Source organism: Lytechinus pictus, chromosome 14 (assembly GCF_037042905.1).
Source record: "Lytechinus pictus isolate F3 Inbred chromosome 14, Lp3.0, whole genome shotgun sequence".
Lineage (NCBI taxonomy): Eukaryota > Metazoa > Echinodermata > Echinoidea > Temnopleuroida > Toxopneustidae > Lytechinus > Lytechinus pictus.
In genome coordinates this window covers 1,868,849-1,893,594 of record NC_087258.1, presented here as the reverse complement: position 1 = coordinate 1,893,594, position 24,746 = coordinate 1,868,849, and the positions used below count along the sequence as shown (strand labels likewise).

Genomic DNA, 24,746 nt, shown 5'->3' with positions numbered 1-24,746 from the left:
GACGAGATCTTCGAGCTCCACTAGTACCCTGTTGACTTATTTCACCAAGCAAGGGACCAGCGAGGAGGAAGACGTTACCCGCGCTTTGATAATAATAAAGAGGATAATTCCTCATTATTATAGTTGAACAGGTACTTTTCTTCTATTGTCCCCTCATTTTTTTTACATGTAAAAATGCATATTTGATATTTTATTTTTATGTCAAAAAAGTGGGAACAATGTTTTTTTTTAAACATGTGAAATGCTCCAAAATAAGGGTCAGATTGCACCAGAGAGCATCTAGAAACCCAGAGCTTCCAGGGCCCTAAGGCGGGCCCTCGACCCCGGCCGCAAGGGTCGAGCGCTCTGCGCTCGAGATGTGCGCTATGCGCACATAATTTGGTGTCGGTTGCAAATCCTCCCTAATTCTGATTTCCAAAAGTTGGCATCTCTGTATAATGTTGTGAAACCTCTGTACTTGTCCTCTCATAAAGAGAACACCTCACATTGTGATAGACTATAAAAGTGAGAATATAAGTGAAATAAGTACTAAAGTAATGAGGGAGTTGTACGTGTGTGACATCACAGATCTTGGTCGCATTGCCAATGGGAGGATCTACATGGCATTAGTGATCTCAATATTCAAATGCTCATAACTTTCTTTAAAAAATTATAGGAGTGGGCTATACATGGGTCAAAAATACTTTTTTTGTAATTTCAATATGACAACAGTTTTTTTTTATTCCTTGTTATGTATCTCAACAGGAAATGACAATATTTTTTGTCTCGAGTCCGAGAAAAAAGTGTGCCGGGCCAAAATACAAAATGGCCGCCAAAACCCCCCAAAATCACAGTTTTGGCCACAACTTTTTTATTTGGTGGTCATTTTCTCTGGTTTTGGTGTATATTCATATGTTTTGGGGGGCAGGCAATTTGTTTTTCCTATAATAAGTACTTTTAAACCATTATTTGTAGAGTTAAAAGGTAATTATACCTAAATTTTCCCATTTTTGTAGCCATTTTTCAGCCAAAAAGTGGGTTTTATCATCCTGGGGTTCTGGGATATTAGATGGTATAAGGTCAACAATAGCAAGTAGCTTCATATAGCTATATTGCTTTTATTCCTCCATTTTGGGTTTTACGGATATTTGTGAAATATATCTTATTAAATAGAAAAAATGTCAATTATCCATTGGGGCTATACAGTATACAATGTACTGTACTTACATACATGTACTGCACTGCATAAATGCATTGGCCACCATGACAGATAACAAGGCTTGTATAAACTATAGTGTCATAGAAATGAGCTCTCAGGTTTAGAATGAGATGCCTCAGAAATTGAAGATATGTTTTGTCTCAGAAATTGAGGACATGTTTTGTCAAATATGCTTATTCAGGGGGCGGAGAGAGGTAATTTACACTGGGCCCCATTGCATAAAAAATTTACCATTATGTTAACTTAACTTAATGGTAACTTGCATGCAATCTTTGATTCTGATTTGCTGTTGATCAGCGTTACCATGATACTAGTAGTTACCTGACCCCATAAACATCTATAGGCCAGTTAGACACCAGAACCAGGTAAAAAAAAGCCTCCTAATGAAGAAGATATGGCTAAAAATGTGATGTACCTATACGATATATACATGTATGTGATATTTAAGTGCAGTTTACGTTGCTGGTTTCATCATGTACATCAGCTGACAAGGAATCAAATTCACAATCTAATTCTAAACCTTTGAAGCTCATTTCTATGACACTATAGTTTATATACAGGCCTTGACATATGCCATGGTGGTCAATGCATGGATATATGCAGTGTACATGTAGTATGTACAGTGCATTGTACACCGTATAGCCCCTATGGATAAATGACATTTTCTTTTATTTGATGAGATATATTTCACAAATATCCTTAAAAACCCAAAATGGAGGAATAAAAGCAATATAGCTATATGAAGCTGCTTGCTATTGTTGACCTCCTACCATCTAATATCCCAGAACCCCAGGATGATAAAACCCACTTTTTGGCTGAAAAAAGGCTACAAAAATGGGAAAATTTAGGTATAATTACCTTTTAACTCTACAAATAATGGTTTAAAAGTACTTATTATAGGAAAAACAAATTGCCTGCCCCCCAAAACATATGAATAGACACCAAAACCAGAGAAATTGACCACCAAATAAAAAAGTTGTGGCCAAAACTGTGATTTTGGGGGGTTTTGGCGGCCATTTTGGATTTTGGCCCGGCACACTTTTTTCTCGGACCCGAGACAAAAAATATTGTCATTTCATGTTGAGATAAGGTAAAAGGAACACAAAAAAACTGTTCCCACAGTAAAACCAAAAATCACCCATTTATAGCCCACTCCTATAATATTATTCATTCAATCTTCCTCAAATTTTCAACAATATGTTTCTTTGATTTTTCTCTTTGATATGGATTCAGCTGGTTTCAAGGGTTTCATTCTCCTTTAAATACACGCAGCTGCTGCCTCCCTAGCCAGGCGGCTTCTAGAGAGTAAAAATCATTTTCTAACGTAAGGTTACTCTCATACGAAGCCAGGCAGTCCTCCCCATTCATCTGCGTGTACCGTAAGGGCACTAGTATTCAACCCGTTTGGAGAGTTTCCTCAAATATATAGAAATATAGAATTTACCTGAATTTCAGACCCGTCTTATTTCCAAGAGCAAATGCTGGTTATTCTTTTTCCGTTATTTTTTTCTTCAACCAGTTGACTGTGTGCGCGGGCGATCGAATTATAGTCGGCGACGGATTTTGGTACTAGTAAGTAGTATTCAACCCGTCGGCACTAGTATTCAACCTAGCGATGAAAGATGGCCCTGTCTCTCAATCTGCCCTTGTCCCATCCGACTATGGACTAGACCATTTGAGATGAGACCAAACAGGGAATTAATCAAAGCCAGAGATTTACATAGATCTAGATCTAATTTAGCAATCTAAACCCTTTTGAGATTTGCTATCAATCCTCACTAGGTTGAATACTAGTACCATTCAGTGCAAAAGGCCATCGCCGCATAATTCGATCCTCCGCGCATACAGTCGACAGATTGACAAAGAAAATATCGACAACAGATTACTCTGGAAATAACAAAGGTGTGAAATTAAGATAAATTCCCTATTTCTAAATATTTTGGGGAATATGTCAAAATCTTTGAATTATGCCAGGTTGAATACTTGTTTCTTGTTTCTTATTGTACTTCCCCAACGTTACGCGACGCTCGCATCCGTAACGTTGGGGAAGTACAATAAGAAACAAGATGGCGGCGTAAACATCGGGCAAGTCTCTTCCGTCTTTTCACAATATTTTTTCATTTTTTTGATGAATTCTTGTTTTAAAAATAACAACGAGAGCGTAGAAATGTCGGAAATGAAGTTTTATCCCATTTACATGATTTAGAGCTAGATCTTTTAGAAGGAAAGTAGAAATCTCGGGGGCGAAAGTTTCAGGGTTTTTTGCGGTACACGCAGATGAATGGGGAGGGCTGCCTGGCTTCGTATGAGAGTAACCTTACGTTAGTAAATGATTTTTATTCTCTAGAAGCCGCCTGGCTATAGAGTACCGAAGCGATGACGTCAGTTGCCATGGTGTCATGGCGGCCTGGTTCTAAACAAATGAACCCAGAATGAGTGTCATGGCGGCCTGGTTCTAAACAAATGAACCCAGAATGAAAGCGTGCGTTTGTCATAGGAGAAAATGGCTGCTATCGGAATGATCGCTTGCAATCTATTTTTCAGAGGAGCCAAAATGTGTACAGACGATAGTCGGGTGCGATTCTGTTTAGAACCAGCCCGCCATGACACCATGTCAACTGACGTCACACTTCGGTACTCTATAGCCTCCCCAACAAACGGCGGTAGCTGCAGTGCAGGTTATCTAGGGTGTACAGACAGTATTCACTGCAGCGTCAGTGCAAATTATAGGCGGTATTTTTACGGAAATGAAACCGATCGATGGCAAAAACTGTTGGATGATTTACCTGCTAAAATGATTGAGGTATACATCGAGCATACCTCAAAAGAAAGAGAATGACTCGATGAAACTACAGTACCAGTCACAATTCTTTGACCCACTGTTACCTGGTTTTACAATTAGATCAAAGCGACGGGTATCGTAGCTTCGCAATGTCAGCCATTGTTATACTGACTGTAGGCTCAAACATGATATGATAGATGGCGCTGTCCGTATTGAGTCCTAGCGTTAGCTAGCGAGACATGCATTGTTTTTCCCGGGAAACAAAAGAGAACGTGATGAATTGTTTGCGCTGCGCCCTGATTTACTGGAAAGTTATTTTGCCTAAGTTCTGAAAAATAATGCTGTTGTAGGTAGACTATATTGGAAAATATATGTAATCAAAGTGAGTTTTTGTATAGGATTGAGTTTAGATTGAAATCTCATTTCCTCACGTACTAGATTGAATTGAAAAAAAAGAAATCTCCGGATAATAGAGAGATCCGGATAAGGAGAGGCAGGATAAGAGAGGTCGGACTGTGTAGCACTTGTCTTAGTCTTACTCTTTAGAGTCTTAGTCTTACTATTTTTGTCTCACCTGCATAGCAGAGTGAGACTATAGGCGCCGCTTTTCCGACGGCGGCGGCGGCGGCGGCGGCGTCAACACCAAATCTTAACCTGAGGTTAAGTTTTTGAAATGACAGCATAACTTAGAAAGTATATGGACCTAGTTCATGAAACTTGGCCATAAGGTTAATCAAGTATTACTGAACATCCTGCCTGAGTTTCATGTCACATGACCAAGGTCAAAGGTCATTTAGGGTCAATGAACTTAGACCATGTTGGGGGAATCAACATCAAAATCTTAACCTAAGGTTAAGTTTTTGAAATGTCATCATAACTTAGAAAATATATGGACCTAGTTCATGAAACTTATACATAAGGTTAATCAAGTATCACTGAACATCCTGCATGAGTTTCACATCACATGACCAAGGTCAAAGGTCATTTAGGGTCAATGAACTTTGGCCGAATTGGGGGTATCTGTTGAATTACCATCATAACTTTGAAAGTTTATGGAGCTGATTCATGAAACTTGGACATAATAGTAATCAAGTATTACTGAACATCCTGTGCAAGTTTCAGGTCACATGATCAAGGTCAAAGGTCATTTAGGGTCAATGAACTTTGGCCAAATTGGGGTATTTGTTGAATTACAGCCATAAATTTGAAAGTGTGTTGGTCTAGTTCATAAAACTTGGACATAATAGTAATCAAGTATCACTGAACATCCTGTGCGAGTTTTAGGTCACATGATCAAGGTCAAAGGTCATGTAAGGTCAAAGAACTTTGGCCACGTTGGGGGTATTTGTTGAATTGCCATCATATCTCTATAAGTGTATTGGTCTAGTTCATAAAACGTGGAAATAAGAGTAACCAAGTATCACTGAACATCTTGTGCGAGTTATAGTAGTTTTCAAAATCAGCACTGCTGCTATATTGAATCGCGTGATGCAGGTGAGACGGCCAGAGGCATTCCACTTGTTAGTTCTTACTCTCGTCTACGATCTTACTCTTAGGCTTAGCCCACCCTGGCCATGGGTGCTTTACAAGAAAATTGAAGGCACAGCGCATACAAAATTGCAACAATTGCATGGCAATCCCGCGAATTTAAAAAGAGGTTTTATAAAATCAAGTCCTTCTACAAAACTTACCGAACGATGTGAAGTCAATTCCCCAAATCATGCATATCTCTCAAATAGCGTCATTTAATCGCTGATTTCTCTTTTCATTGATAAAATATGGATCCGTCTTTTAATTTCCAAAACTTTTCATCCAATTAGCTAAAGAGGGCGCGCGATTTATCTTCATATCAAAGACACTAGATTGAAAGGACTAGCCACAAAAACTATTTTACACGTAAATCGATGCAAAGCGTTACGCGAAGTCGGCAAAGTGTCCAATCTTTTTATAGTAAAGACTTTGGTGGAAAGTTCGTTGACAAACGAACAGTAGCACTGCTGGCTTCGTTCAAGGCACATAGAATTGTCTATTTTTTTGTTTTATTTGTCATCGCTTTGAATGTTTCAAAAAGTATTATCGTCAGCAAAAATAATCTAAAAAGTATGTTTTTAAGTTATTGCATTTATTGGTGTCTACATTTTATCAAACAATCATGGGAATATCGCATACATGTACAATGAATCTAGAATCTTGACTTTTTCTAGTTATAAAATACAGACGAGCTGAATTAAGGTTGTGAATTGTATTAGCGCCACCAATGACCTTCCTCTCATTTCCGTGGAAGAGACATGCGAAGCCACTTTCCTGGCCGAGGTAAGCGATTTTGCTCTTTTATGTGCTATGATATAAAAATTCTAAATGGAACGCCCATCACCAGAAAAACCCCTGGTGAGTAGCGGAATGAGTTTCGGATAACATTAAATCCATTATGAAGCGGTGTTAACTGACAACTAAAATATCCACGCGTAGACACGTTTGTAGTGCAAGGTTACATGTAGTATAGCATACTAACCTCGAGGGCTGTTATCGTTGAGAAAATTCTCTGTCGATATCATGCTTAAAGTATCTTAACGATATCGACAAAAGAACATAATCAATACGCATTTTTATGCATTATAGCGATGTCACATACTCGCGTTGGCCAAAATTTGTATCTGCCACTGTACCAATAATGCTTTGAAATACGCGTTCATCGGATGTAAATGGCTACATGGCATCTTTAACAATAGCAAAAATACATCCTCACCTTTCACGTTATTGGCATTTTTTTAGGGTTGGATGAAGTTTTATCGATAATTTTGGGGCTTTTTGGACATCGTTCTGAGCAGTCAACATCTTTTGATTATCAGCCATTTTGATATCGTGCTGTACATGTTCAAACATAGAGGGCAGCAACACACAGCTCGGCTGTCCTACGTTAGTTGAGCTTGCGCTTGTGATGTTTTCGATTCGATCGAATAGAGTCGAGTGCAGTCACGATGTTTGGATTCGCTATAATAATAACAAAGTGGGGTGAGATCGTGTTTTGTGGCTAGTATTTTTGTGAGATTTTTGAGTAATTTCTGTTGCTGTTCTGTGCAGTTTGATGAAAAATATGTTTTCCGTTTGAAACGCCACTTTCAAAGGGCCATTTCCGTGAATTCCGTGAAATCGTGGAAAATCACTGTGTCCCTACATAATTGCGGGTATTATTGATCAAGAGAGAAAGGTTATTGATATCGCTAAAAGCCCTACTAACCTCACAATACGTGTGAGTGGTCTTTTAGCCTAACTTTACTCTTTAATAGCAGTTGTCACTTGTTCTGACCGAGTTCTGAATGAACTGCTCAGTTCCCCCTTTTGATAGATGATAAAGGGCATAAGAATGAAAACAAAATATGCAACAATGAATTCTGGACTATACCAACAATCAGCTTACCAATACCAGTACACCTACATGTAGGGACAGTGATTTTCCGTTTTACCGGTACATACATGTAAAACGGAAATTCTGTTGGTTCTTGTACTTTTCATGTAAAAATTCATGGAATTCACCTTTGCAAAATGGAATTCAGGTTTTTGCTGTGTGCATTTTCAGTGACAAAACAGAATTTCCATTTTTAGATCAAGTTGAAACAGAATAACAGATTTTCAGAAATGGAAAAGACCATTTTTTTAAACGGAAAATCACTGTCTCTACATGTATACACCTACGGCCGTTACACGGCAAAACGATGTACATGTATCTGCAAAATGCACATTCTTAGAAAAATCACTTTGAAGTTACAGCTTTTGTCTTCAAAAGAAAATTTCCCAGTGTTGAATTTAGTTAGATAATTTAGATTTATAAGAATGTCATTGAATTCATCTCCCTTAATAGTTTTTATAACATTTAACTTTTGTTTTTCATCAAAATAACTTTTTTTATGTAGATACACCATCATGTAGCCAAGATATTCAACTGTCCACATTAGTCCTACGTTTATGGCAAAATGATATATCTGCAGATACATGTACATCATACAATTCCTACAGCGATATCATGGCAAAAAGGTGTATCTGCACATACATGTACATCGATTAGTTTCTATGGTTGAATCATGGCAAAGTGATGTATTTGCAGATCAAAAATACATCATTTTGTGTTTAAGGTCAAATTCAATTTAGCCATGAAACAAGCCTTTAAAACTTTAAAGATATGACAACTGGTAAAAGGGTGTAATTTGCACATACACACTTTTACCATAAACTAGTATCTGACTTTTGTTGGCACAATTTGTGGAAAAAGATGTACAGTAGGTTGCAGATACATGTACACTGTTTTGCCATAAACTAGTCTCTGAAATTCGTGGCACACAGTTTGTATGTTGTGCAGATACATCTTTTTGCCATCAACTAGTCTATGAAGTTCGTGGTTCACCGATTATGGTAAAAATATATGTTGCAGATACATCCTTTTGCCATATTTCACGAAGCTGGGTGCGCTCACTCATTTGATGGAAGAAAAGTGTAACTAACAGATACATCTTTTTACCAAAGATCATTGCGCTCTTCTGCGGCACTTTTGGAGTGTATCTGTAAGATACATCCTTTTACCATCAAACGAGTAGGCAAATTTGAAAAAAGTACTGCAGATAGCCCAAGCTACAAATGTATCTTGAAAACTAAAATACCTGTAATTATGAGAGTAAGATAAATGAAAAGAGCTCCCTGAAAAACCCCACCAAATGTCAAAACCTGAAAAAGTCAAAATATTCAGATACCGGTACATCGTTTTGCCATGTGACGGCCGCCTAGCCAGGAGGCTCCTAGAGAGTAAAAATCATTTAGAACTACATGTACTAACGTACATGTATGCTTACTCTCCATGGAGGCAGGGAATGCGTTCCCATTCATGTGTGTGTACCGCGAAAAAAACTGAAATTTTTCCCAGAGATTTCTACTTTCCTTCGAAAAGATCTAGCCCTTAATCATGTAAATGGGATACAACTTCAATTTCCGACATTTCTACGATATTGATTTCATTTTTAAACAAGAATTCATTAAAAAAACGAGAAAATTATTATGAAAAGACGGGGAATACTTGCCACCGTGTTTACGTCGCCATCTTGTTTTCTTTGTTCTTCGCCAAGACTACAGCATGCATATCGCCTTTATTTCAGTGCTTTAAAAATGACAACTAGAGGAAATACAATCAAGAAAATTTCGCACTTGCTATCCCAAATATGAAAATTATATACAGTACTTGTGGAAATGGAGAATTCTCCATAGAGACACTCTCTTGTATTCTACCGTTAAGGTCAGAGATTGCTGATATCTGTAGAAATGACTGAAGACACTTCCTACATATACTGTACATCACTAATCACAACCTGCCAAAACCTTCTCGGCAACTAGATACAACCCATACATGTACATGTAGGCTACATGTATGGGTTGTTAATAGACATTTTGTTGAGAAGGTTTTGGCGAATTGTGTGAAGATTGCAAATGAAGTGTAAAATGCAAGTACATGTATGTGGAGCTGGGTTTTGCTGGCACTGTTGATACGCACAGGGAAAAGAAAGAGAATCCACTCTATAAATGACTTGGGGTCTGCCTCAAAGAAAGTTTGCGAATTGTCTGGTATAGTTGTTGTCTTTTATGCGATTGATGAGGTCACGGCAGGGGCGGATCCAGGATTTTCCAAAAGGGGGGGGCACATTTTTCGGAAGAAAACTTTGACAAGCCAATTTAAGGACATTTCGTACCTGAACAAATATGACAAGGAAAAGGAAAAAAAAAAGGTTTTTAACCCAAAATTAAGGATATTTCGTACCCGAAAAAAATTTCAGAAGAGGGGGCACACCTCAAGGTGGAATTGGCCATATTTCCAGGATATAAGTTAAAGTTACTATAAACAACACCATGCGTTACCAAAGGCTACATGTACATGTATATAGTTGGAGGTCTAACCAAAGGCTCATCCAGCAAAGGAAAATTAAGCATCCTGAGAACAAAACTGTTCTGATTTTGAAGAGTAGAAATAGACAGTTTACTAGTGAGAAACAGGGTTGACACGTTTTAAATGGTGTGTTTTAATAAACGTTTTAAAACAACCAGGTTTTTCGTCTGGTCTGCATAGCAGAGCGAGACTATAGGCGCCGCTTTTCCGAGTCCAGCGGCGGCGGCGCCGCCAACATTGAAATCTTAACCAAGGTTAAGTTTTTGAAATGTCATCATAAATTAGAAAGTATATGGACCACGTTCATGAAATTTAGACATAAGGGTATTCAAGTACATGTACTACTGAACATACTGCCTGAGTTTCAGGTCACATGGTTAAGGTCAAAGGTCAATTGGGTCAATGAACTTAGACCATGTTTGGGGAATCAATATCATCATCTTAAACCAAGATTAAGTTTTGAAATGTCATAACTTAGAAAGTACATGTATATGGACCTAGTTCATGAAACTTAGACATAAGGGTAATACGTTTTTAAGCATTCAAAGAGCAAGAGTGCAAATGTTCATCCACAAGTCGCCCCACTGGTTCGTGGCGTGATGCTACGCCTGATCCTCCGGCCGAGCATCGCTGTGCGGGTGCGTGAACTGAAATCAAAACTGTTTTCATCAATGTACGAATGGGATACTGAACGAGAGGTGTCACCACTTCCGATCAACTAGAACTACGTTTGACTTTGTTATTCTTTTTATATTGTATGTTGCAATTAACTAGTTTTCAGGGTTACTTTCAGGCATGCCAACTACTCCTTTTTAAAAGGAGTTACTCCTTCTTTGGAAATTTTTAGTACACATGTATATGATATCATATAGGGAAAGAAAACTCCTTTTTTGTCCAGATATTATGTACAGTCATCTATGGGAATGATACTGGGACTCCTATTTCTTTAATGAATGTTTACAGGTTGATACTAGGCCTGGACTTTATAGATACATTGCAATTTACACAACGGAGGTACACAACTTGTGTTCTGTTGAAACAAATCAGGTAATTCAAAATCAAAGGGAAGAAAAACATTCTTGAAATAAATTAAAGATACATGTAATTTACTGTTCAACTCTGTTATTTCGATATGTACAGTATGTACAATGTACATGTTTGTTTACAGTGAAGTGAGCCTTACATGTACAGAAATAACATGTACTGGTACATGTATGACTGTTGGCGTTGCCCCACATTCCTTTTCCCCACTATTAAAAAAATATGTTAAATGTCATATGGGATTCTCTGTAATAAACTCCCACCTAAACATATTTGAGGTCAGTACGAGTGTAATACACTTTGACTCACTTTATCCATTGACTTTTCTTACAGTGGGAGGAGTCCATGTACATGCCCACAGTAACAATGCATGGTATTGTGTGCTCTCTGCTAGTATCTGTACACTGTTGTGAATGGACGAGTCTTGCACACTGCTGTATTATCTGTGTGCAATAGCATGTAGGCCTCTATGTACACGTACAGTGTATTGTAGCGTAGAGCACTAAACTGTGCCCCCTGTGTGAGAAGTCTATCGTTTATATAGCCCTCTATAGTTGGAAGGACATGTAAAGGGGAGTTGGGTTATATTTGGATATGATGTCACGTGGTATTGCATGGAGTATACTCTGTCTGGGCTGCCTGGGCAATACACAGCTGTCCATACTGTAGGCATACATGTACAAGTACAAAAAAATGTACATGTAGGGTAGGGCTTTTCTGACTTGTGCTATTTTTAGCTGAGGAAGTTTGGATTTTTGTTTGAGTACATAAATGAAAATGTAGGCAAAGTTAAACTTATTGTATGCTGCCAATCATTTCAAGTCAGTAAATTATTAAGAGAGAGTTGTGTTTTACTATGTAGCCTTTACAGGTGTACCTAATGGGACTGGCGAGTGAATTGCGTTATTTCATGCATGTTGCATTTGTGTACCGGTAGCCTGTATTGGGATTATTTTTCATGTTGTGAGGTAACAATATTAACACTTCTTCTTTTAAATAAACTTCTTGCAATTTACATCTCCACTTTTACATGTACAAATGTACATGTTTACATACATGCATACAAACAGGAAGATGGCAATAAGCTAGATTTTTCAGATGTGTTGTGTCCATGTACATGTAGTCATACAATGTATTTTCTTGTGGGTGGCTTTTTAAAAATTCTTTTTACTACTAACTGTATTATTTAAATACAATACAGAACAGTATGTAGCATTATTTGCTTATACCTGTAAATGAAAAATGTATTACTTGTACCATTTCATAAAAATTCATACACTGCATGGTAATATTTATTTTTTAATTTTTATTTTTTACAATGTTTTCTTTACTTTCCTCTTATCTTTATGCAGGAATAGGCCATCCTTGCTTGTCATCCTTCGGGAATAAAACTTAGCAATCTACCAAATATTTCAAATTCAAATCCAAAATGCAGACGATAAAATGTGTAGTTGTTGGGGACGGAGCTGTTGGTAAAACATGTCTACTCATCTCATACACAACAAATAAATTCCCTTCAGAGTATGTTCCAACGGTGAGTATTATTTGGCTTTTTTTAATATAATTTTCTTGTTCGTTTTTACACCATTTAAGGCCCAGTCCACCCCAGCATCAAAGTCATTTGAATGATTTAAGAAAATTCAAAGTAGCATATTAAAACAATTAACATAGGAAATTTCCTTGAAATCCCCCAATGCAAAATTTGTATTTTTAATATTCCAGTTTCTTGAAATTGAATACATACATGTAGAGTCTACAGTAAACAGTACTACATGTATACTTGTTTGATTTTCTCTTTTCATGCAAGTCAATGTTCTGTTGGGATATTAAAAGTAGATCATCTAGAACTAAATGCTGTTTGACATGTTTGTCATTCTTTATCATCCATGTGTACATGTATGATGTATCATCTGTTTAGAATCTGTTCCATTTGGTTTGTACGTAGGCTTATTCTGAAGCCTACATGTGTGTATAATTGTATCTTGTACGAAACAAACTGTACATGTATGCATATTGTGCACTTATCCACCTTATATCCGGTATAATTCAACAATACATGAACATGTACATACATAGTAACTAATCGACTGTCCACTACATGTCATTTACACCTCCAGTTAAAACTCTTCTTGGAGTATATCGGAGGAACATCATACCAAGTACAATGTACATGTACAGTACTGTATACAATCCACATTCAGATACATGTACATGTATAAAGTGACTGCTGTGATTACTTTATGATGTAGATGTAGGATATAGGATATCCTGTGCATATCCTGTGTGTACTTGTACATGTATATACCGCAGCTTGTGCTTGAGCTCAGAGATCCCTTCCTCTTCCTGCTATACCCACATCATCAATCCATTCCACTTCAAATCTATAATCTAGTTTCTACAAATCTGCTTTTGCGTATGTACATTTATACATAAAAACTGGCAAAAATACATACAGATTTTTGGACTGCACATGACACATATAGATGTACAGTGTGTAGGCCTACCCGGTACACATTGTACCAATACATTATTGTGCTGGATCCATACTAAATTTGATGTCTGTACAATACTGTCTATAACATGTACATGATCCTGTATCTACTATTACATTTCAGCCCAAACTACAAATCCATATTTCTGATACATGTATGCCTACATACATGTATGACTGGTCTGACTTGTAAATCTGTAAAAACTTTTAGGGCCTACTATACATGTACATACACATGTACAGTATGTGTACAATATAAAGATTTTTTAATATTAATATTTTTTTTTTATAGCTTTTTCAAAACATACATGCATGGGCTGTTGTTGATGTTCTCTATTCAATGTGAGACCTCAAAACAACAAATGCTTTGGCCCCGGGGATGGGGGGGGGGGGGGCTACTTAGTGTAAATATATGATACCTGCATATGTGCCACGGTCGAGACCCCCATTTTCAGCCTAAATTTCCGTTCCAGAGCATCGCCAATATAGAAAGCCATAGAAATTACTTTTTTCCCGTTCCAAAGATCCTCAAATTTGTGTTTCTCGTTCTGGACAGTGCGCTACCATGCTACATGTACATGTGCTCTAGAGACCCCATTTTTTATGTGGTCAGTTCCAGAGCATTACAACTTAGCCATATTGCTGATCCAAGAGCCGTTCCGGAGACCCCCATTTTCAGACCAAGATTTAGTTTCAGAGCCCCCGACCCCTGCCTTTTGCGCGGCACATAGATATCATGTTATAATTCAAGTAGCCCCCCCCCCCCTGGGATTTGGCCATGGATCATTTCATGTATGGTACATGTATATTCCTCCATGTACAGTATATATGTGTACAATGTATGCAAGTATCGTACATGCATTTCTCCTTGGTGCACTACACGTATATATGTAATTTTGAGACTCCAGACATGAAATATAGCTTTCAAGGATTACTTTTATTTATTTTTTTTATTCCAGGTATTTGATAATTATGCAGTAACTGTTATGATTGGTGGTGAGCCGTATACACTGGGTCTATTTGATACAGCAGGTAAGAATTTCATAAACACTTTTTTATCTTGTCCAAACTGTGAATCATTGTTTTTTTGGGGGGGAGGGGCTTAAATTTGTAATATTTCAATATTTTTGGTTTGATAATGAACTTCATTTGTTTGGTATTAAAGTGAAACATACATGTAACAAGGAACATTGGACCTTAACTATTCTCAATGGCTTTTGACATTTTTGTGCCCTTTCTAACAGTTGTTTTCCCATTTTTCGGGACATAGACATGAATTCTTAAGTATAGATCGTATACTTAATAATGTCTAGTTACAAAATTTTTATTGTGAGAAATGCATATCTGGGCGTGAAAACAGCAATTTCATGGTTGAAACTAAATTGTCAATTAAAGGAGTTAAGTCATTATTTTGTTTTGAATGCAAAATGCTGATGGATGAATACTGGACTCTGTTCATGTTCAGAATTGTTGGCTTTATTTCTTGTGACATACGTATTCTGCATGATATGAAGGGTTTCTTTCGATCAGAGGATATTGGACCAAACAAAAAAAATGGTGTCAATTACCATGAATGAATTATCAATTAAAACCGAACTTTTTACTTGTAGAAGAAGGAAGTTTAATGTTTCTATAGCATGACATTCATGCCTACAATATGAAGTACATGTAATTAGTCTTTATTGATATGACAAACAGGAAGCGTAATAGATATGTTAGTTTCAATTACAGTTTCTGTGAATTCCTCTTTGTCAAACATTAAAGGGTCATCCAAACTTTAATAAATACTTGTAGGTTTATGAGAAGGAAAAATAGAAACCAAAGTGGTCAAAGTTTAAAGGAATCGTACAAGGAATAAAAAAACTGTAGTTGTTTGAGAAAAATAGGGCTTAATTGAGTAAATCTCAAATTTGCATATTTTTTTTTTTTGTAAATGGTTAAAAAGTTGGAGGGACAATTCTCCCATATACTTCATGTTAAACATGGATTTTAGTTTTCTCTATTAAAGGACAAGTCCACCCCAACAAAAACTTGATTTGAATAAAAAGAGAAAAATTCAACGAGCATAACACTGAAAATTTCATCAAAATCGGATGTAAAATAAGAAAGTTATGACATTTTAAAGTTTCGCTTCATTTCACAAAACAGTTATATGCGCATCCCGGTCGGTATGCAAATGAGGGAACCGATGACATCACTTACTATTTCTTTTGTATTTTATTATATGAAATATGAAATATTTTGATTTTCTCGTCATTGTCATGTGAAATGAAGTTTCATTCCTCCCTGAACACGTAGAATTCCATTATTTTAACATTTTGTGGTTCAGGCAATGAGGTCCTAATCGTCAAATTCGTAAAAATTGAAATATTGTATTATTCAAACAATAAAAAACAAAAGAAATAATGAGTGAGTGACATCATCGACTCTCTAATTTGGATGTCACTGGCTCGTTCATATAACCATTTTGTTAAAAATAAGCGAAACTTTGAAATGTCATAACTTTCTTATTTTACATCCGATTTTGATGAAATTTTTAGCATTGTGCTTATCTGATTTTTCTCTATCAATTGATTCAAATCAACATTTTTCTGAGGTGGACTTGACCTTTAAAGTCACCTCTAACGTAGCTTGAGGCAGTAAAAATATGAAAATGGTACTGTATGTTGCACTGCATGTCCTTTTAAAAATATATAATAATATTCAAATTGAGAATAAAACTAGGAGAGCATTTTAGAAGCAAATTCCTCTCCATTATTTAGCCCAATCAATATTTTTAGTTTGCATGCTTGTCCAACTTGAAAAAAAAAAACAAGTTGAAATGTCAAAGAGAAATTCTTGTATGTTCTCCATATACATGTAATCATTAGCAATACTACTGTACATGTATACTAAATGTACATATAGAAATAGAACTGTATCTTTCCTTTTTTGCAACTTTCTATACCTTTCTGATTATAGCTTCTTAAGATTCTTTATTACATGTATTTGCCACTTCAAAGACACAATTTCAATTAATTGTTACAGGAACTAAAATGTTTTCCTTTCCATGTCTTTAATTATATATAATTATTTCTTTCATTGTAACTAACAGGACAAGAAGATTACGACAGACTTCGACCTCTCAGCTATCCCCAGACGGATGTCTTCCTTGTCTGTTTCTCAGTTGTAGCGCCCTCATCATTTGAAAATGTCAAAGAAAAGGTTTGTAATTCTCTCTGTAGGAAATTGCAATACAGTATACTTGCATATATGTATTCCAAGACCAAGAAATTGTAAATTTCAAAGAAAATAATTATTAGTTTTAAAAGTTTATTCCATTAGTGAAAGAGGGAAAGAGCGTGAAATTTGGTGGTACAGAGCAACTTTGGGAAATACATGTATGTCATAGTGTTGCCAGATTAGTTGGTAAATGCCATTATTGGAACTACCTGTGTGGAAACCATGATTGTGATTGCCTATTTTGCCCTGTTATATCATGGAAGTTGCCTTCATTGCATAGTTACCTTAGTTTAATTGCAATTCTTTATGAAATGGGCCATAGACCCAGGTACCAGACATGCCAAGTCTCCCGCATTATGGGCAAGACTCCAGCATTTGAGTCTTTTGCTCATCCCCTAGTATCCCATTCTCACGCATGCATTATACACAATGCCAGTGATCTTATGCCGAGTCATAGAAAATCTCATGCTTAGCTGGTCTTTGAACTTGGCATCTCTGGGGCCCGTTGCAGAAAGAGTTGCGATCAAACGCAACTCAAAAAATCTTGCGCTACTTGATTTTCAGCCAATGAGGCACCCATATTAGGGACTTGCGCTTGAGGTTTTGACTTGCCTTCAAACACAACTCTTTCTGCAACAGGCCCAGGAGTACATTTACGTGTACATGTATGTGTAATACATGTAGGTCGGAAGATCTGCATTATTTTAGCATGACTTTACTCCTGACTCTCCATGAAATTGGAACATACATCTGTATGTCCTTGTCTGGGTGCTGCTGCAAAATGTAGAAAAGTTGAAATCCACTGTTTGTAGCATAAAATCCATCGTTTTAACTAGCTAATCTCTTTCTCTCCCCTCTATCCCCCCCCCCCTCCCTGATCACAGTGGGTACCTGAGATAACTCACCATTGTCAGAAAACACCATTCCTGCTGGTTGGAACACAGATAGATCTCCGTGACGACCCAGCGACCATCGAGAAGCTTATGAAGAACAAGCAGAAGCCTACGACGGGAGAAGCCGGTGAGAGGATGGCAAAGGAACTGCGTGCCGTTAAATATGTAGAGTGCTCCGCTCTCACACAGGTCAGTTGGACAGTGTTTTCGTGTTGATTTGGGAGACAGAGATGTTAATGATATACGGCTTTATGATATTTAATACATCAGGATAACCTTATTACCCAAGCCATCAAAGTCATTGAATTTAGACTTATACAGTCACACTAATGAAATTTACTTCAGACCAATCAAAACTAAAAAATGTAACTTTCAATGATAATAATAACAGTAACATTATAGCTCTTTATACTTTTTTTCTATAAAGCGCTTAACATTGTAGATATTATTACCTCGATCATTGAATATTGGCATGCCTTAACACAATGTATTCCCTTTCTCCACTCCCTGGGGAAAATTCCAATAAGAGCTTCCAATCTTCAGCTGATAAGCATGCTGCGTGGGCTACTGTCTCTACCTACACAGCCACAAAACTGTCATCCCATTGAGGGCTTCCAAAAAATATCAACTTTCTTTGAATTGATCAAAAGGATTTTTGAAAAAGTAAAAATGGACCACAAGAAATTGAATTAGAATTGATTGACATAGAACACACGAGTTCACTCTCAGTTTTATCTGTTGGTTTCCTTTACATTGGGAGTGTAACTGACTATACAGCTGTGATGGATTTCTGTTATTAAAATAACTCAGAAACCCACGCTGTTTTCTTTTAAGGCTGTCACTTGCACCGATTACATCTTTCCCTTTTATGTCTTTTTTTTCTCTCGCTCTCTATTCCATCATTTCATCTGATATTTATGTCTCTGAATAGGTCTCTCTCTCTTGATCCATCTCCTAGCTCTCTTCCTATCTCTCCCCTATCTCTCTCTTTCCTTCTCTTTCTTTTCCCTTTTCCCCCCATTTCTCACTTCCTCCCCACCCCCTCTCTCTCTCTCTCTCCCCTCCCGCATGTATTTTCTCATGCATTTTACTCTATCTCTCTCTCTTGACATGGTAAATATGTAGAAGATGAGTTTCCATGGGAATAATAGACACAAACAAACATAGTACATGTCATACCTGTGGTGCAGTTTTAGCTGTCAAACAATTAGTCTACTTTGCCTCACTCGTTCCTTCTAAAGATTTATAGTTAGAGGGAATTCTTTATTATTCCTTGAATTATATCCATTTGTATAGGACAGCAGTGCATAAATATGAAGACTAACTTTATGTACTAACTTATGACTGCCATGTTACAAGATTGCAACTACCAGATTCACATTTTATTGTGATTGAAGAATAACTATGGGCCACCATTAAGCAATGCTAATGTTCCATCAATATCATGTGCTGTGCATGTTGAGAAATGAAAGGTGACAATAATCAACACCCCAAGAAATATACAGAGACCTATCCAAGGCTCATTAAGGCACATTTTATTATTTTACTTCTACCAACTTGTTACGTATCAGATAATTTGAATCTATAGACGAGAGGGCGCAAAGGTAGAACACATGTTGATGCTGGCCATTTATTTTTCTGGATATATCTCCTACATTTAATCCAAGATTATTCACATTATTTTTTTTTGTCATTGCAGAAAGGACTGAAGAACGTCTTTGACGAAGCCATCCTAGCTGCGTTGGAACCACCCGAACCAGTCAAGAAGAAGAGGTGTCGTCTCCTTTAAGAATTGAAAGATCGTGAGAATAATCTTTAAAAATAATATCTTAATGGTCCCCTGCTTGGAGGGATGTGACACCAACCTCAAATTAACCCCTGACATACCGGATATAATCACTCCCAATCATGTAAACTATATGGATATACCTTAATCCGGTATGTAAGGTGTTAAGGTTTGGAGCTTGGAGGGGGGCAAAGGGGAGATGATTGAAGCGGTATACAGGAATGGGAACGGGAGTTCTGATTGAGCTTCCATATAAAGCTTGGTATGGATGAAAAATGGTGTAACGCTAATTTCAAGGGTTATTTGTATCATTCTTCCCAGATTTATAATCGATGAGGTATACTGCTAGAAAAATAACATGAGTAATCTTGGTATTTAGGATTTTGTGGGGTATGTTCGTAAGGTGGCCGGGTCGGTGATCAAAGGTAGGCCAGGCTTGGGTTAGATTGAAGACAATGTAAATTTGAATTTAAAGGTTTTTGAGGGTGTTATTGAGAAAGTGTGAAAATTAAAAAATATATATGTCAAATTTGTAATTTGATTTATTTAACAACATGTGACATCGCATCAATTGTGAGTATGTGTGATACAGTGATCTATCCTTCAATTTTTGCAAACTAAAATAATTTACCTCTGAATGTGAGGAAATTTCTCAAAAGCAGATTGAAGAAACGAAACTTGGTGCCTATAGTAATGTAAATATCAGCTAGACTTCTGTGCCATTGTTTCTGTAGAGTTCAGAGAAAAGCCAGTTTTTAGTGACATCTGTGGAGCCTAAGTTTAAGTAAACTTTCTCCACTTTTATGATTCACAATGACAAGATAGCTTGTAAAAAGAATAATTAGACTGATCGATGACGAGTGTTTATGCTTGCGTGCAAGTTTTGAGGTTTTGTGTCAATATTTTTTAAGTATACCAGGGACTACAAAGATAATCGTTTTCTACCAAGCTTTTAATTTTTTCCGAGATGTACATCATACAATTTATCCTCCCCCCTTACTCCAAGTTATTTCCATCATATGTATATTATCTAACTCTTAAGTCTTCTAGTAATGTATTTACTCATATCTTATTATTGTTTGTTGTACATATATGCTTAACGTTTATTCTAGAAATATAACTATCACTAGTGATGGAGGTGTATGTGTTTTGTATACCAAAAGGTGTTCGTGCATGTAGGAGTTCTTTGAAAATGATAGTCCACCCTAACATCAAGTCGAGCTCAGTAGATAAAATCGCAAATAGACACACTCATATACTTACGTAAGACCGTGGGAGCAGATCTAAATTTGAAATTGCTTCATTTACTCGGATTTTAATATGCAGTCATGTAAACATGAATTGGCAGACTTGTGGGTCTTTGCATAAATGCGACTTTGTGTGAAAACAAAATAAGAATATAAATGGGAATCTTTTTTTTTCTGTTGTTTCACTAACTATATACATGTATTACTCTGATTCTCAGTTTGTTTGTTTTTCTACATTTTAAAAAAGGAAACTTCTACAAATTAGGGTGGGCTGATCCTTTTAAAAAGAACCATTTTGCATGAGTTAGGTGGATGATAAGAAATTTATTATGAAATGATAAACAAGATGATTTACTGCAAGCATCATGTACCAATGTATGCCATTTGTTCTTGGTAGGTCTTTTTAAGAATAAGATATCGCCTACATTTTCATATTATGTACATTTAACTGTATTAGTTGTAAACTAGCTGTTATAATAGAAAGTTATATCATGCTTGATTTGAAAAAAAAAGTATATTTAATACAGGAATATTGTATGATTGAAAGATATAAGCATCTGTTCCGGCATGAAGCCAGCTTTTCAATTGGATCTCCGTTACATTTCGGTTTGTAGTGCAGAATGATTGACGATTTGCCATTAAGACAGTAATGTTGCGTTACAGTCTTTAACATTCCTCAATACATGTACATCTTGCAAGGTCAGGCAAAGCTTCTAATAGTGTATGTATGTGATATTCATTGCAGTCGAGTCTGCAAATACTTCAATTTCTTCAAGAATAAATAAATTGAGTAGATGCAAGATTAGTTGAAATCTAATTATCTCCTGTGTGTTTGCTTGTCAAGTCAAGATATCATCAGCTTATTAGAAATCTAATTCTGATCAGACTGTTTCTTATTAATGTTTTATTGCAAAATGTTATGTTTAACAAAATCTATGAATGTAACATACATTTTGACACTTTATTGCCTTAGAAATGTGTGAACCCTGACACATACATATTTGGAGGTTAGTCTGAAAATTTCCTGACACATTCTGTGTTTTTATTTCTCATATTGCATGACTTATTTTAAAGTAAATACTTGCTCAAGCAGCATCAGCACAAGCTATTTGGCTGTGAATACATGGTGAGATAGACTCATAGGAGCGCAATGTGATATGGCCTGTGGGGTTTTTCACTTGGTTTATTTTCAGTTTTAAATAAAGTACCAAAAAAAATTAGATGGAATATACCAGATAACAGAAGATTGTAGGAAGTTCAAAGAATGAACTCATTTCATGAGAAGAATCTTGTACAATTCTACTCTGTTTTTAACAAGTTTGTATTTGTTAGTACAGTGAACCACTATGTAATCTAGACATTCCGTTTGTGTAGATAACCATTTGTTACTTCAGTCCATGCAAAACTCAAAAGATATACAAATACTTAGAGCTAGGTTCAGTGAATGCACTTGTGTAACTTTGATAGAGATAATCTCAGATTGCATGTTGAGAAATCAATTAAGATTGTGATTATAATTTATATAATTTAATGCCACTCACTTTCTTTCTTTTTTGTAGAATCTTTAAATTTAATTATGCAATTTATATTTTTTATCTTTTTTTTTGTACAATTAAAATTCCTTTGAAATTTGCATGCACATACAGGAACCCTTTTATTGTTGATAGATTCAAGAAAATTGAGTTCAATGAAAGCCTTTCAAAAGAAGAAAACTTTGATAATGTTTTTACATGTATGTGAATTTGATTTGAGGGGCTTTGGGATTATTTAAATGTTGAACAGATTTGGATAGAAGATTGATAATATCTGTCTTTGTGTTCTGTTATTAAGCATGGTGTCTGTAACCTGCTAACTCCTTGGTTTCTCATCAATTGTATATAATGTCGGTGAACAACTTATCTTGTTTCTCACAATATTGCATGTATTGGGCTCGTGGTTTCCATCCACAAATTTAAATAGGGATTGAAGATCAGTAATTTGTATAGATGTTAACAGTGCAAAGAATATGTACAATGAATCGTTCTTCATGGGTCTTTTTTCACAAAAGTAATCTTTGAAACAAAGTATTATAATACACAAATTACTTTATACACTGTTTGAGTAACATTCTATGAAGCTGTTTTTATGTCTTGATTTGTTTTCTTTGTAATGTATGGTTACCATGGTAACACAGAATATGTAAACTTCTGCATGCTTTCGTCATGCACTTCTGCGTCTATTTTTTACAATTTAATTCACCCAAAATTTTTATTGACAGGGTTGCATGTAGTTGTCTGTGTTTAAAAAAATGTCTCACTATTTATAGACAGAAAACATCAATATCGGATCTGTATAAGGCATATCTGTTTCATGAGAAATAGAAGATTTAACATGTACATTGTATTGTATCTCCTAAATATATTAGGTTTTTTCTGATATACTTGTTATATCACTCTATATCCTATATGACTTTTAAGCAATCCGTCACATATCCCAAATTCATATCTTTATCTGCGATTTCAATGTTTGGTAAAAGATCAGAAATTAATTTTTTGAGCTCTCTGTATAAACATCTGTGAATGATGTTGATTAAAAGAAGAAAATTGTAAAATGTTATCAATAAGTTACCAATAAATAGGGAAAAATAATTACCGAGTGTCATTTTGTCATTTTTAAATGAGTTTCTGAGGAGTATGAGCAACCAAAGATATTTTTATTTGTAATTAAGGTTTAAATGTGAGAAAACAATGTAGTAAAAGACTGGAAAGATATTGAATTACTTTTTAATAGGGCTGTCAAGTCAGGATTTAAAACAAAATGTACTGATGTGATTCCCTTCTTCCAAAGAGACGGTAATTCATTGTTTTTAGATAATTTCTAGCGAGGTGATAAGTTTTTTCCTCTTGGTTATTTCATCAACAGCTTTCTACTGTTTTAATTACTTCCTCCTTCCTTTACTAGTGTTATTCATCCTTGGTGTAATAATAATTATCTCAACGTATTCTTTTAATATCCTTGTAACTAGTAATCTGTTTCCTTGTATCACCACTTTACTTTCTCCTCGGTTTCGATAACAGGTCATCCAGTTCAAGTATGATTTATTTTACATTTCTTTCATTTTTAGATTGAATTGGGATTGATTGGGTATTGCAATATTTCCTTTTGCATAAGACATAAAATGAAGACTTTGTTATTCATTGTTCTACATATGTTCTGAACAGCACTAGTAGCAAGTGTACATTTTGGACTGAGATGCTACACATGCAGTGGCGGATCCAGAGGGGGGGGGGGCACCTCTGGCCCATGCCCCCCCCCCCCTTCCCTTGAGAGCCATAATCAAAATCTGTAATGTAAATATGCCGTTTTTACCCAAGTGTGCCTCCCCCCTTTTGAAAGAGGGGACTATTTTTTTTTTTTTGGGGGGGGGCTTGTCAAATTTTCATCGGGAAAATGTGCCCCCCCCCCCCTTAAGAAAAATCCTGGATCCGCCCCTGAATGTGTAGCCTCCAATCCTTCAGACTTGGTAGTCAAATTTTAAAGTTAACTTTAAGATAATGTAATTTTCATACAAAACAATACAACAATTAATCAGACACGATCTTACTTGCAAAGAATTCACAGATATGTTTTCGCTAGATTGCAATGATATGATTAGACCGCTGCACGGGAGGGGCAAAGTATTTCCCCTTTCCCCTTTTTTCCTCATATTTGTATCTTGTAAGCTTTTGGTGTGATTAAAATACTATTTTAAATGTCACTTTCAAAGGTTTGAAATAAGTTCAAGCGATAGAGCAGTATGGTCTGTTGATAAGTCATATTTATCCCTGAAAGTGACACCATATCAACCACCCGGTACCCGTTTCAAAAAGAACACTTTTTTAATTATCATAACTACCATGGTAACGGGGCTGGTCAGCCAATCAACATCATGGTTTACACAGTATTTACCATAATGGCAAAGTTACCATCATCGTCATTCTTTGTGAATATAATTGGCTCTGGTTTGGTAATATACCCATTTCATCTTGATAAGAAACTTCCTGTATAAGCCTACTTGAAGTGACGCATGACCCGATGACATCATCGAAAAACTCGTCATGATTACTGTATAGTAAATCAGCGTAGAGGGCGATATAGGAGAAAATACGAGAAAAGCCAGAGCGATCGCGAGCGGAATCTGCCGT

The 24,746-nt window shown here is 36.2% G+C and overlaps 2 protein-coding genes across 9 annotated transcripts in view; one reads left to right on the top strand and one right to left on the bottom strand.

The window, feature by feature from the left end:
- The window catches only part of LOC129276355 (neuronal acetylcholine receptor subunit alpha-2-like), a 31,007-nt gene extending 19,548 nt beyond the window's left edge, over positions 1-11,459 (bottom strand). The window contains exon 1 of the mRNA XM_054912737.2: positions 11,254-11,459. The gene's annotated coding sequence lies outside the window, so the exon portion shown is untranslated. The remainder of the gene's footprint in view (positions 1-11,253) is intronic.
- LOC129276788 (cdc42 homolog) lies at positions 6,185-23,210 on the top strand. Of its 8 annotated transcripts, XM_064109740.1 has the most exons (7): positions 6,185-6,293; positions 10,867-10,950; positions 12,297-12,478; positions 14,395-14,467; positions 16,530-16,639; positions 17,542-17,739; positions 19,250-23,210. In XM_064109740.1, exons 3-7 carry the CDS (start codon positions 12,374-12,376, stop codon positions 19,337-19,339), a joined length of 576 nt encoding a protein of 191 aa, XP_063965810.1. In that variant the 5' UTR covers positions 6,185-6,293; positions 10,867-10,950; positions 12,297-12,373; the 3' UTR covers positions 19,340-23,210. The 8 variants fall into 8 exon arrangements, with proteins under 8 accessions (XP_063965810.1, XP_063965811.1, XP_063965809.1 ...); XM_064109741.1 differs by lacking the exon at positions 10,867-10,950; XM_064109739.1 differs by lacking the exons at positions 6,185-6,293; positions 10,867-10,950 and adding an exon at positions 11,497-11,650.
- The last annotated feature ends 1,536 nt before the right edge of the window (positions 23,211-24,746 follow it).